The 14,582-nt window shown below is 34.4% G+C and overlaps 1 protein-coding gene across 1 annotated transcript in view; it reads right to left on the bottom strand.

Annotated features, from left to right (window-relative positions):
- The window catches only part of LOC143257770 (major facilitator superfamily domain-containing protein 4A-like), an 82,466-nt gene extending 69,476 nt beyond the window's left edge, over positions 1-12,990 (bottom strand). Inside the window, 1 exon segment of the mRNA XM_076516803.1 lies at positions 12,304-12,990. Coding sequence (XP_076372918.1) covers positions 12,304-12,710 — 407 coding nt within the window. The 5' untranslated portion in view covers positions 12,711-12,990.
- Positions 12,991-14,582: the final 1,592 nt, after the last annotated feature.

The raw sequence follows: 14,582 nt of genomic DNA, 5'->3' as shown, positions 1-14,582 counted from the left end.
TTTCAGTATTACAATAATGTTAGATATAGTAAACATTCAGACTAGTTTTGGAAGTGAAGAGTGCTCTACTATTTCAGTATTACAGTAATGTTAGATATAGTAAACATTCAGACTAGTTTTGGAAGTGAAGAGTGCTCTACTATTTCAGTATTACAATAATGTTAAATATAGTAAACATTCAGACTAGTTTTGGAAGTGAAGAGTGCTCTACTATTTCAGTATTACAATAATGTTAGATATAGTAAACATTCAGACTAGTTTTGGAAGTGAAGAGTGCTCTACTATTTCAGTATTACAATAATGTTAGATATAGTAAACATTCAGACTAGTTTTGGAAGTGAAGAGTGCTCTACTATTTCAGTATTACAATAATGTTAAATATAGTAAACATTCAGACTAGTTTTGGAAGTGAAGAGTGCTCTACTATTTCAGTATTACAGTAATGTTAGATATAGTAAACATTCAGACTAGTTTTGGAAGTGAAGAGTGCTTTACTATTTCAGTATTACAATAATGTTAGCTTTGGTTTGCTTTTAATTTCGCGTAAAGCTATCTGCGCTAGCCATCCCTAATTTAGTAGTGTAAGACTAGCTGCCTTCCCTCTAGTCTTACTCTTTTACCACCGAATAATGGGATTGACTGTCACATTATAACACCCCTATGGCTGAAAAGGCAAGCATGTTGGGTGTGACAGGGAACCGAACCCGCGGATTAAGAGTCGAGTGCTTTAACCACCTAGCTATGTCGGGCCAGTAATGTTAGGAATATTAAACATCATATAATAATGAAACTCTTGCTAATATGTACCAAACTGAAAAACTCTTTATTACGCGATGTACAAACCCAAACTTCGCGAAATGTTTATCCTGTGTGCAAACCCAAACTTCGCGAAATGTTTATCCTGTGTGCATGTAGACTTGCAATATGGATCAGGATTTTAACGTTCCGCCTCCGTTTTCCGTCACAGAAAACTTTATTTTTGTCCATTTAAATCTGCAAAAAAATTGAACAGCTGAATTTGCTGCGCGTAGTGGAACAAAACGAAGGTGAAGAGGTCACACGTAGATTCGACGTTTACTGAGCTACAAAGTAATAAATAGCTTCGAAGACGGTTCTGTATCATCATATTTTCAAGTATTTATCAAGCATTCGAGCTAAAAACTGTCATTTGTAGCCAGAAATTGAGTAAAACTTGGAGAAAATGTTCTCGAAGTTGTTTACAAGCACGTAAGGTGCATACATGACGCAATGAATACGTCACACACGGATTTAATTGTTTTTCACGAATTACAGGAAAAAACAATAAAGGATACACGAAATTATTACAGAAAACAACATTCATAATCCATGTGGTACTTTAAATATTATATGTGTGCATGATCGGTACAAGAGCTGCTAGAAAGTGGACTGAAGATTTTCCTAAATCATTTGTAATAATCACAGGTTTAGGTAATGTTTTATTTTCAGTGTATAAAAGTCGTTGCTTAAGATGATGGTGGTTTAGCTCATATTAAACACTTGAAAGGTAGAAACGTAGTGGTTGTCTTGGGTTGTCCCGTGTAATCTCAAACACTGACATATTAATGTACAAACGTAGTGGTTGTCTTGGGTTGTCCCGTGTAATCTGTCACTGAAACACGACTGACATATTAATGTAGAAACGGTTAGTTGTGCGGCAGCTGTGAAATATTTATAGAAATACATTACTAAAGGTACAGCAGTGTTGTTGTAACACTTGTTAATCGCAAGGAGGTTGTACCAGCAAGGATAAGGTACACAAATACACATCTACGTCACATATGGTTGTACCGTGGTATGAAAAGGTCCTCTGGTTGAAATGTTCCAACGACATTTACCTGATGAACTGGTAACACTATATCCAAACAACAATGGTGCACCTGAAATAAAACTGACAGAGTGTTTGAAATTAAATTAACGTGATCCTACGTCACGTAATATTCTCAGGCATTCTAAAGTGTTACAGATATGTAAACAACGACGTGTTGATCATGGTATCAAACGTAAGACAAAGGACACTGAGAGTCATCTTTCAGCTGTATCCACGAGTCCATATCAATTACATAAAGTGAAATGTAAAAGAAATAATGTGAAAACTTACCATTTTAGGTATTCTATACTATAATTACTGAGTTTATATTGTCTTCATGCGATTTATTATACCCTTCCAACTTGTAGCCTCCCTTGAGAAACATCCGGAGAAAAATATGTTTCAGGACTTCAAAAAAAAAGAAAAGAAGAAAACATCAAGTTAATGATGTATCATAATGTAAGGTGTTAACCCTTGGGGCTCTAGATAAGTATCACTATTAATTAACACGTTTGAATGATGTATCATAATGTAAGGTGTTAACCCTTGGGGCTCTAGATAAGTATCACTATTAATTAACACGTTTGAATGATGTATCATAATGTAAGGTGTTAACCCTTGGGGCTCTAGATAAGTATCACTATTAATTAACACGTTTGAATGATGTATCATAATGTAAGGTGTTAACCTTTGGGGCTCTAGATAAGTATCACTATTAATTAACACGTTTGAATGGTGTATCATAATGTAAGGTGTTAACCCTTGTGGCTCTAGATAAGTATCACTATTAATTAACACGTTTGAATGACGTGTCATAATGTAAGGTGTTAACCCTTGGGGCTCTAGATAAGTATCACTATTAATTAACACGTTTGAATGATGTATCATAATGTAAGGTGTTAACCCTTGGGGCTCTAGATAAGTATCACTATTAATTAACACGTTTGAATGATGTATCATAATGTAAGGTATTAACCCTTGGGGCTCTAGATAAGTATCACTATTAATTAACACGTTTGAATGATGTATCATAATGTAAGGTATTAACCCTTGGGGCTCTAGATAAGTATCACTATTAATTAACACGTTTGAATGATGTATTATAATGTAAGGTGTTAACCCTTGGGGCTCTAGATAAGTATCACTATTAATTAACACGTTTGAATGATATTGTTGTGGTGATATAGATATAGTGAAAAATAGTTGTGGTTGTTGAACATGAAGTTTGTCTTCATCGTGGTGAATTCTATGAGGGTTATCAATTGGTTGCTGGGAATGTCTATTGATAGGTTAGGGTCTCGGATATAGAGTTCTAAGGCTGTCTTACAGACTTCAGTTGTTGGGACATCTGGCATATGACATCGAAAATGGCCATTAAGGCTTTATGATTAAGTTGATTGGGACTGGATTTGAAATTAAAAGAGTCTTTGAATGAGCTGGCTGATGTTACATATTTGGAGAATGCCCATGCTATGTATTTACCAAGATTGTAATTAAACGATTCATATGTGGACATTATTGGTTGTAATGGACAATCTGGTTTATGAGGTTTGGGGGTGACGTATATTTGTGGTGTGCGTGAGTCGGTTTTACGTAGGTAGGAATAAAGTGTTTGTGAAATTGTGTTGGCTTTTTTCATTTTTAGTATTATTTTGTTTAGTTGCGTTTCGTGTGTCTTTGTTGGATTTGTGTGTATTGGTTTCAATTTGTTCGTGTCTGATAGGATGTTCTTCATTTTTTGGATGTATTCATTCGTGTTCATTATGACTATACCGTTACCTTTATCTGCTTTTAGAATTTTTATGTTTTTGTCTGGTTTTAGGTTTTTAATGGAATTAATATCTCTTTTTGTAAGATTGTTTTTTAGTTTTCTGTTTTGTGAGATTATGTTGATGGTTTTGTGAGAAAATTCTTTGAAAAAATCGTTTAAGATGTTGTTTTTAGGTGTTTCTAAAAAATATTAATTTTTAATTTTTCCTGGGAAGTTTGGCTGTTGGATGTCAATAAAATTATCTTAGTTTTTCTAGTTTTTTGTTGTGGCAGATCTTTTTGTCTCTGTCGTTCTTAGTATTGATTTGGTTTATGTTTCGTTGTATAAGTCCGTAAATCTCTGGTTTAATGCAGCATGCCAGTTGATGGTCTAGGTTCATTTTTTGTTTTTGTAAGTCATGTAGTTCTTTATATTTTGTGTTCAACATGGCTTTAAGTAATTTTTCTGTAAATTTTGGATAATGTTTGTTTATTTATTTAAATTTTTTTGAAAGTTTTACCTTTACAAAGTTAGGGTTAGTTGTTCCTTTCTACATTGATGAATAAAATAGATGTCATTTCTTCTATTGATAATTCTTTGGTTTAAATTTCTTAGTTTCTTAATGATCGTATGAGCGTGTACTGTGTAAGGTGTAAGGTGTGCTAGTTCAGACATAATGGTAACCAGGGTCGTAGATTTTTTTACACCCGATGGGGGGGGGGATGATTTTTGCAACCACTTATGTGGACTGTTCAATTTACAAATTGGTAATCTCTGATTACGTGAACCTGAAAACTGTAAACATGCAGTCACAGAGTAATCTTGTTGCCACGATACTTGCATGTATACTTAGGCCTACTGACTGATACTTACGAACTATCGCTTAGATCGAAAAGCTTAGAAGCACGCCTATATTAAAGATGTACATTTCGGTTACTGAAAAAGCCTACATCTAGGCCAAATTATGTAATTCGATTGGTAAGAACACGAGAATCACAAGAACAAACACACAATTTGTAGGTCTGTGATGCAATAAAACAATTCAACAGACCAAACTGTAGAGGGGATGATTGTATGCACATACCTCCCACCTAAAATGAAGGGGGGGTGTATACATTCCATCCTCCCCAGGATCGACGCCCCTGATGGTAACAGGTAAGTACAAATACACTAAGAAAACACAAAGACTTACACTTCTCGTACAATCGCTGTGATGAAATAATAATCAGTGATGTCGAGAAAACCCACTTGTAGAGAAATATGTATGTAAAATCGGCTCGTTTGGGTTGAGAAAATATTTTAGGTAGAGGAGTGAACAACGTTTCGACCTTCTTCGGTCATCATCGGGTTCACAAAAACAGAAAGAGGTAACTGACCGGAACTGACCACATGTTTGAAAAGGAATGTGTAACTGAGTGTCGGAATGTAGAGGGCGGTGTTAGATGTTTAAATATATAATGTTATATTATTTATTTTATTATTTTTAATATAGGTATAAAGGTGTTCCTTTGTATTGGTTTATTTTGGGTTTAAGTTGTTGTATAAGTAAGGCTTCTTTAATTTTGCTTATAATTATATTTGTTTCTTTATTTAGAAAGAAGACAACTTAGATAATTTTATTGACATCCAACAGCCAAACTTTCCAGGTAAAATTACAAATTTATATTTTCCAGAAACACCTAAAAACAACATCTTAAACGATTTTTTCAAAGAATTTTCTCACAAAACCATCAACATAATTTCACAAAACAGAAAGCTAAAAAACAATCTTACAAAAAGAGTCATTAATTCCATTAAAAACCTAAAACAAGATAAAAACATAAAAATTCTAAAAGCAGATAAAGGTAACGCTGTAGTCATAATTAACACAAATGAATACATCCAAAAAATGAAGAACATCCCATCAGACACAAACAAATTTAAACCAATACACACAAGTGCAACAAAGACACACGAGACGCAACTAAACAAATTACTACTAAAAATGAAAAAGTCAACACAATTTCACAAACACTTTATTTCTACCTACGTAAAACCGACTCACGCACATCACAAATATACGGCATCCCCAAACCTCATAAACCAGATTGTCCATTACAACCAATAATGTCCACATATGAATCGTTTAATTACAATCTTGGTAAATACATAGCATGGGCATTCTCCAAATATGTAACATCAGCCAGCTCATTCATCAGACTCTTTTAATTTCAAGTCTAATCTAAATCAACTTAATCATGAAGCTTTAATGACCAGTTTCGATGTTATATCCCTCTTTACAGAAGTTCCAATTATTGAAGCCTGCGAGATAGCCTTACAACTCTATATCCGAGACCCTAACCCATCTATAGACATTCCCAGCAACCAATTAGCAACTCTCATAGAATTCACCACGATGAAGACAAACTTCATGTTCAACAACCACAACTATATACAAACAAATGGCCTAAGCATGGGCAACCCAGTATCACCAGTTCTAGCCAATATTTTTATGACACAAGTTTAAACACAAGCAATTAACACAGCATTACATCCACCACTATACTGGTACAGATATGTAGATGACACGATTGCTGGATTCAGATCTACAGAAAACACTTAATTTTTCAATCACATTAGCTCTATACATCCCAACATTAGCTTCACATGTGAACAGGAAGAAAGCAATCAAATATCATTTCTTAACCTCAAAATTACAAGAACCGATACTCAATTTAAAACAGAAATCCACCGAAAAATAACCCATACTGGACTATACATTCCTTGGGACTCAGCACATGAAACAAAACAAAATCTCAACATACTAAGAAACCAAATAAACACAGCCATAAAACTATGCTCACCAGATAAAATTAACGATGAATTAGACAAAATAAAACAATACTTCATCAACACCAATAAGTTTCCTCCAAAAACCGTAGAAAACATTATATGCACACACCTAGACAGAAAGCAAAATCAACCAACAAAGTAAACGTATCTCACGAATCACAAAATCACGAAACCATATACTGCTGTATACCATATATTCCTGACATCAGCAGAAAAATAACCAACATTTGGTAAAAACTAGTAACAAAATATGACATTCCAGTTAATACCAAATTTATTCAAAAGCCAGGCACAAAAATGAGGTCTATACTATACAAAAACTACAATGACAAACACCACACCAACATTATTTATAAAATACAATGTGATAACTGTCACGACTTCTATATTGGAGAAACAAGTGGAAAAATGGAAACCAGATTCAAAGAACATAAAAAGTCACCTTCACGTGTTTTCGAACACTGCAAGTCAAACAAACACAACATAACCATAGAAAACACTCAAATACTAAATAAATAAACAAACATAAACAAACGCAAAATTAAAGAAGCCTTACTTATACAACAACTCAAGCTCAAAAAAACTAATAGAAAGGAACACTTTTATACCTATATTAAAAATAATAAAATAAATAAGATAAACTTATATATTTAAACATCTAACACCACCCTCTACATTCCGACACTCAGTTACACAACCCCTTTCAAACATGTGGTCAGCTTCCGGTCAGTTACCTCTTTCTTTCTTTGTGAGCCTGACGATGACCGAAGAATGTCGAAACGTTGTTCGCTCCTCTACGTAAAATATTTTCTCAACCCAAACGAGCCGTTTTTACACATACAAGTTTTACAATAATGTTGGGTGTATTAAAGATTTATACTATTGTAATACATCATATTGTTTACTCAGGCGTTTTTATTGTTTTGCTAGAGAGAGAATGTTGATTGACACTGGCTTGACATCTAAAATGTTTTTATAAGTCTATTAGATTTTGTGTTTATTCGTCGTTTAACACAAAACTACACAATGGAATATGGAAACTAGGTTTTTATTGTTATAACTACTGAGTCACAGAGGTAGAGAAAATTTGTCCATAATAGCCTCAGTGAACTGTGTTTCCCTATGTTGTTTTATTTCTTTAACTATTTTATACTTTCGCCCAAAGCTACACGAGGGCTATCTGCGCTAGCCGTCCCTAATTTAGTGTAAGGCTAGAGGAAAGGCAGCTAGTCATCACCACTCACTTGAACTACTATTTTACCAATAAATAGTGGAATTGATCGTCAATTTATAACGCCCCCACGGCTGAGAGGGCGAACATGTTTGGTGTAACGGGGATTCGAACCCGCGGTTCTCAGATTACGAGTCGAGCGCTCTAACCATTTCGCCATGCCGAACCTATTTTGTTTTAAACTGCCCGTACTTGGACTGCTTCTGATCCAGACTTCTTAAGCTTACGTATATTATTGATTCCACAAATACAAATGACCCCCTTCTAACAAAATTCTGTCGACTATTGTGCATTGTTACACGTTTTGTGAAAATTGAAAATCTACGAAGATAAAGGTTTATGAAAACATTCTGCCCACATATCCAGGTAATTGTACATTACATGGCCAAAAGTATGTAGACACCCCTTCTAATTAGGGGGTTCGGCTATTTTAGCCACACCAATTGCTAACAAGTGCATAAAATCAACCATACAGCCATGCAGTCTCCATAGACAAACATTGGCAGTGGAGTGGGTCGTACTGAAAAGTTTAGTGACTTTCAACGTGGCACTGTCATAGGATGACATATCCAACAAGTTAGTTTATCAAATTTATGCCCTGCTAGAGCTGCCCCGGTCAGCTGTAAGTGCTGTTATTGTGAAGTGGAAACGTCTAGGAGCAACAACAGCTCAGCCACGAAGCGGTAGGCCACACGAGCTCCCAGAACGGGACTGCCGAAAGCTGAAGCGCGGAGAAATCGTCTATCCACAGTTGCAACACTCACCACCGAATTCCAAACTGCCTCTGGAAGCAACGTCAGCACAAGAACTGTTCGTCGGGAGCTTCATGAAATGGGTTTCCATCAGTGGTTTCCATCTACCCGAAATGAACTCCTCCACCGACAAGGCAGTCTCATATTCGTATCATAAACTACCAGAAATATTTGTTCACTGGCATGCTTAACGATAATAACCGAGTAAAGAAATATTTTGCTTTTACCAAGAATTTTATTGTTTTTGTTAATTTCCTTAAGTTCAAGAAATTATTTGAATGTATAAAAACCGAGTTAGGCCAGAATTTGATCTTGACGTCACTGATTGGTTAGTTGAGTCTGGTTTATGGCCGGCCACTCAAGCTCTGTGAAGTTTGTGGTTTTTGTTTCTATTTAACTTATAAATTGTATGGTCGAAGAAATAAAACGCTTTTGTTATGATAAAGTAGAATGAACTATGTATTATTTCTTGTAGAATAATCCTATATAGAACATCAAAACATTGTCACTCTGTTTTATTTACTCAAGAAGGAAAAAGGAAGCGTTGTGTTTTGTTCCGGTTTTAGGCCACCGTGAGGTTCTCCTAATATTTCGAGTTAAGATTTGACGTCAATCTTCATGGATTTAAAATTTAAAATTAGCATAAAATCAAGTTTTGTTTTTTCTATAGTAACTTACTGGAGCTGAAGAAAATAGAATAACGTCCAATAAATATTCACATTACCTCAGGACTTAAATATTTAGCAATAGATAAAGGAAACATCTCGTGTGATGAAATATTCGAAATTATAGTAATTTCTTTTCAGGCACATTTTGTTACTGTATTAAAAAAAAACAGAATGAAAGGTAAAATAGGAAAAACGTAAACATTAATTTAACAAGCATACAAATAAGATGGTATTCAACTTACTTTAAAAACTGGAAAATTATTAGTTCACTTTTTATCTCTGTTATTTATTATTTCATCCAGTTTTACAAATATGCATCAAACCGCGTAAAATATCAGTGGTTCAGAAAATAAGTGTCACACGGTCCCTACCTTTAATTTCTTTCAGACGCGAGAGAAACGTAAAAGGCATCCTAGATTATAAACAAAAGTGACTTCTCCCACACGTACAAACAGAACACGAGTGTGTGGATGAACAGTTTGCATGTCATGTAATTGTGTCACTAACTTGTCCACTCTCGCCGGTACTTCTTTCATCTTCCAAGTTTGTGTACTTGTTTTATAACCTGTCTCCCTCCCCGCACGCACACAACAAAAGGCTAGAACACAGAATTATATTTCAATAAATTATTTGACCCCTAATAGTTGCAGATATTAGTGGTAACGAAACTAGTCGATTGTAACTAATAATGAATATTTTACCTATAATTCTGCTTTGTTTTCTTAATATAGTAGCACAATGTACCTGAAAAGAAATTACTATAGTTTCGAATATTTCATCACACGAGATGTCGCCCTTATCTATTGCTAAAGATTTAAGACCTTCCGATACTGTTATTAAGTAAAATTAATATTAATTAATATTATGATGAAGCTAAACGAACAGGATATGACGTATTCAGTGAGTTCTGTGACGTAGAGGGTGGTCCAGAAGGGAAATAGCCATATTATGAGTGTTAAAGCTAACCGTTACGTTAACAAGCAAAGTGTTTATTCACCGAATAGCAGAAGATATTCTACTATATAAGTGTTGTGTTTGTTTGGAACATGAATGATCTGATAAGATGAACATATACGTAAAGTGCTTCAAATTTACCTTCACTTCTGTTTTATCCTGTTATAGGAATATAATACGCTAACCCATAGCTGTCACAATGCTAATTTGTTAAGAAGTTCAAATTAATATTGGAAGCATAGCGGTAGGTAGAACCATACTTAATGGTAGATTTTAGTTTAATTCAATACTTAGGTCCATAACATATCGACTTGTGTGAAAATTGACTGTGGATCTCTCGAAGACATTCCACGGACGGTTATGGCCGTTACAAAGTGTATACAAATTATGAATATTAAGTCTATAAACATTATTGAAGTTTACGTGCCAACGGAAAAAGTTGAAATAACGAAAATATGGATAAAAATATTGTTAATGAACAAAAATTAGTCGCAATAGACTGTGGGTGTCTCGAACTACCTAAAAGAACTATGGAGAGAAACCACTACACTAGCTTAGGCCTAGTGGTTCCATCGCTTCGCCGTCTATCACTTTCAAAGATTTAAACATTTAAGACAAGTTTAATATTGGAAGAGAGAGAATGAATTGTACTTTTATAGTCCATTATCCATAAGAATTAAATCACTGCATTTTAAAAGTGAAAATTCCATTAAGATCGTAATAAAGGTGGTTCTCTGGAGATTCAGAAATCGATAAAATGATCACATATTGACGACTTATCCTTCAATACCTTCCCAGATAACCACGACAGAATAAAATATTTTCCGGCATCCAACGTCAACACTTGGTTTACATTGGAATTTGTTTTCTCCTGGTGAAATGTGACAAGAAATGTTATAAACCTCCTTGATTGTGTATAATATACGTTTAAAATCATGTATAATAATTGAACACGTAAATGTCGAGTTATGTGATGGAAAACAACGAGATTGAGGGCATTGAAATGAAAATAACTTCGAAGTTTATACCATTAACACAAATACGAAACTTACAGAATAACTAATTAAGCTTCTGTTAACCTTTCTACATATGGATTAACAAAAATATTAGTATAAAAGATAGTCACTTTATTATCGGAAACATTAGAAAAAGCAAATCTCCACGTAACATCTGGCCCCCCTGTAACTTACACAGCTGTCACATGCAAGTTATATTGTGAAATAACTTGTGACAGATATCACATGCCAGTTATATAGTGAAATATACAACCCTACCAGTTTTTTGTTGTAAATGAAATCTGAATAACTTACCTATACTATAAATTATCTGTATTTGTAATTTACTTTAACACCATAAAGATTTCTATCTCGCTTCTTTGTGAATATTTCTTTAAAAAACATTTCATGAAAACATTCACACCCGATAAAATATACCATGTTCAACCCGGTAATAAGTATAGCTAATTAAATGTAATTTTCTAACGTTTTTACTTCCAAAAATTAGAATATATCGTTCCATTACTTCGATATTGAAGTGATATAAAATGAACAAGTTACAAAAGTTTATTATTATTAATAAACGGCGTTTCGAATGTAAGGAAATTGTGCATATTTTGTATTAAGGTTTTAAAATACATATTATAACAGATTTTGATCATTGGAATTCTGAAGAAATAATAATGAAAATAATCACACATCGTATATTAAACCCATTGTTAACGTTAATGGTTACACCTTGTAGCTTTAACCACATGCCATATATTAAACCTACGGTTAACGTTAAAGGTTACACCTTGTACCTTTAACCACATGTCATATATTAAACCTATGGTTAACGTCAAAGGTTGTACCTTATAACTTTAACCATATATCCTATATTAATTCCATGAATAGTGTTAAAGGTTACACCTTATATTATTAACCACATATCTTATACTGAAGCCACGGTTAACGTTAAGGGTCACACCTTGTAGTAGCTTTAACCAGTAAGTTGGATTTCAGAGATATTCACTCTCAACTTGGCCTGTAGGACAAGAAATTCCGAATTAAACTTTATCACGAAAATACGCTAATTTTTCATACAACGAAGTGATAAATAAAACTGATACAATTCGGTTTCAAAACTAAAATCATTTTGAAACTGCAACATGTGCTTACTACCAAGGTTTGAAATACAACAACCAGAACTGATATCTGAAGCAGTACCGACTGAAGTTCATTGAACGCTACCTGGAGTGAGATTACTCTATTTATTATAATTATTATGGGGAAGAGTAAAATTCTACTTACTTTTGAAGCAGGTATCCTCCCCAGGCGGACCCCAAAAGTACAAACAAAGACTGGCTGAAGAATACCCACGACATGGTAGCAAACACTGTGCTTGTCTTACACCCCAGGTCCAGAAGGGTGGGGCCCAGGAAAGCCACGCACATTCCAAAGCTCCAGAAGACACAACAGAGAGTGATGGTGGTGTGTTTATTCTTCCAAAAGAGATCATAAAAGTGTTCTTTCCTCGTTGGCCCTGAAGTCGGGGGGGATGCCAAGTTTCCTCGTACAGTTTTGGCCAGGTCACCTTCTGATTCAGTTTGGATGTTCGCCGTCGACTGGGCGTTTGTCACACCTGTCTCCGAATGGCTCCTGGTCCCCATACCATGTTCTCCAGGGGAATCGGGAAATTCCCCAGTAAAACGCTCCATGGTTTAGTCTTACTTCGTGTTTATTATCGTACGTTTTGCTTGTGACTATAATTTGTTTAATGATTCTATCAAGCTGATGATAATCTAATATTTCTTCATATAAACTTTGGGACTTTTTTGTATTTCCAGCGAATTATTTTTCATTCCTAGAGTGATAAATTGCTTTGTTTAATATATATATATATATACATATCTAATCAAGCGAAACAAATAGTCGGAAACAAGCTGTTGGAGAAATGTTTCTCTTTTTCAGTACGTTTACTTGAGATGTCAATTCACCCTATATACGTCCTTTGAAACAAATAGCGGCAAGTGTTACCAGTATTCTCTGCGAACACTGCAAGCCAAAGCTAATCCACCAATCACGTATTGTCGTGGTATAACTTAGACAAGCGCAAGTGCCCTCTGTGTTCAAAGGTAGAAAGCTTTGGTATGAGACCAAAATACTCCTATCGACAAGTGTTAAAATGTTTTTCTTTTTTATGTGGAAAGTAAAAATGCCTAAACGTTATTGAATTAAAATATACGACATAGGAATTCAAATAAATCATAATTAGAATTAATTGAATGAAAAACAACAAAAAGTTATATATTTAAAAACGGCTGGTGTGGATAAAGAAAGCACTAATAGAGGAGACCTTCTTCGGTCATCTTCAGGTTCACAAAGAAAGAAAGGGTTACTGATCGTAGCTGACCACAAGCTTGAAAGCGGTTGTGTAATTGAGTTTGGGAATGTAGAGGGCGTGCTTAGATGTTGGATATATTTATTAATATAGGTATAAAGGTGTTCCTTTGTATTGGTTTATTTTGGGCTTGAGCTGTTGTATAAGTAAGGCTTCCTTAATTTTGCGTTTGTTTATGTTTGTTTCTTTATTTAGTATTTGAGTGTTTTCTATGGTTATGTTGTGTTTATTTGACTTGCAGTGTTCGAAAACGTGTGAAAAAGTCACTTTTTATGTTCTTTGAATCTGGTTTCCATTTTTCTACTTGTTTCTCCAATATAGAAGTCGTGACAGTTATCACATTGTATTTTATAAATAATGTTGGTGTGGTGTTTGTCAGTGTAGTTTTTACATAGTATAGACCTCAGTTTTGTGCCTGGTTTTTGAATAAATTTGTTATTAACTGGAATGTCATATTTTGTTACTAGTTTTTGCCAAATGTTGGTTATTTTTCTGTTGATGTCGGGAATATATGGTATGCAGCAGTGTATGGTTTTGTGATTTTTTGATTCGTGAGATATATTTATTTTTGTTGGTTGATTTTGCTTTCTGTCTAGGTGTGTGCGTATAATGTTTTCTACGGTTTTTGGAGGAAATTTATTGATGTTGATGAAGTATTGTTTTATTTTGTCTAATTCATCGTTAATTTTATCTGGTGAGCATAGTTTTATGGCTGTGTTTATTTGGTTTCTTAGTATGTTGAGATTTTGTTTTGTTTCATGTGCTGAGTCCCAAGGAATGTATAGTCCAGTATGAGTGATTTTTCGGTGGATTTCTGTTTTAACTTGTGTATCGGTTCTTGTAATTTTGAGGTTAAGAAATGATATTTGATTGCTTTCTTCCTGTTCACATGTGAAGTTAATGTTGGAATGTATAGAGTTAACGTGATTGAAAAAATTAAGTATGTGTTCTGTAGATTTGAATCCCGCAACCGTATCATCTACATATCTGTAGCAGTATAGTGGTGGATGTAATGCTGTGTTAATTGCTTGTGTTTCAACTTGTGTCATAAAAATATTGACTAGAACTGGTGATACAGGGTTGCCCATGCTTAGGCCATTTGTTCGAGATTGAAGGTCGAAACGTTGTTCGCTCCTTTACTAGTTCTTTCTCTACCCATACCAGCCATTTTTACATACATAATTTTCTC

The sequence above is a fragment of the Tachypleus tridentatus genome, chromosome 7, assembly GCF_004210375.1.
Source record: "Tachypleus tridentatus isolate NWPU-2018 chromosome 7, ASM421037v1, whole genome shotgun sequence".
Lineage (NCBI taxonomy): Eukaryota > Metazoa > Arthropoda > Merostomata > Xiphosura > Limulidae > Tachypleus > Tachypleus tridentatus.
The sequence above is the reverse complement of the archived record's forward strand: the minus strand, read 5'-3'. Positions and strand labels throughout refer to the sequence as shown.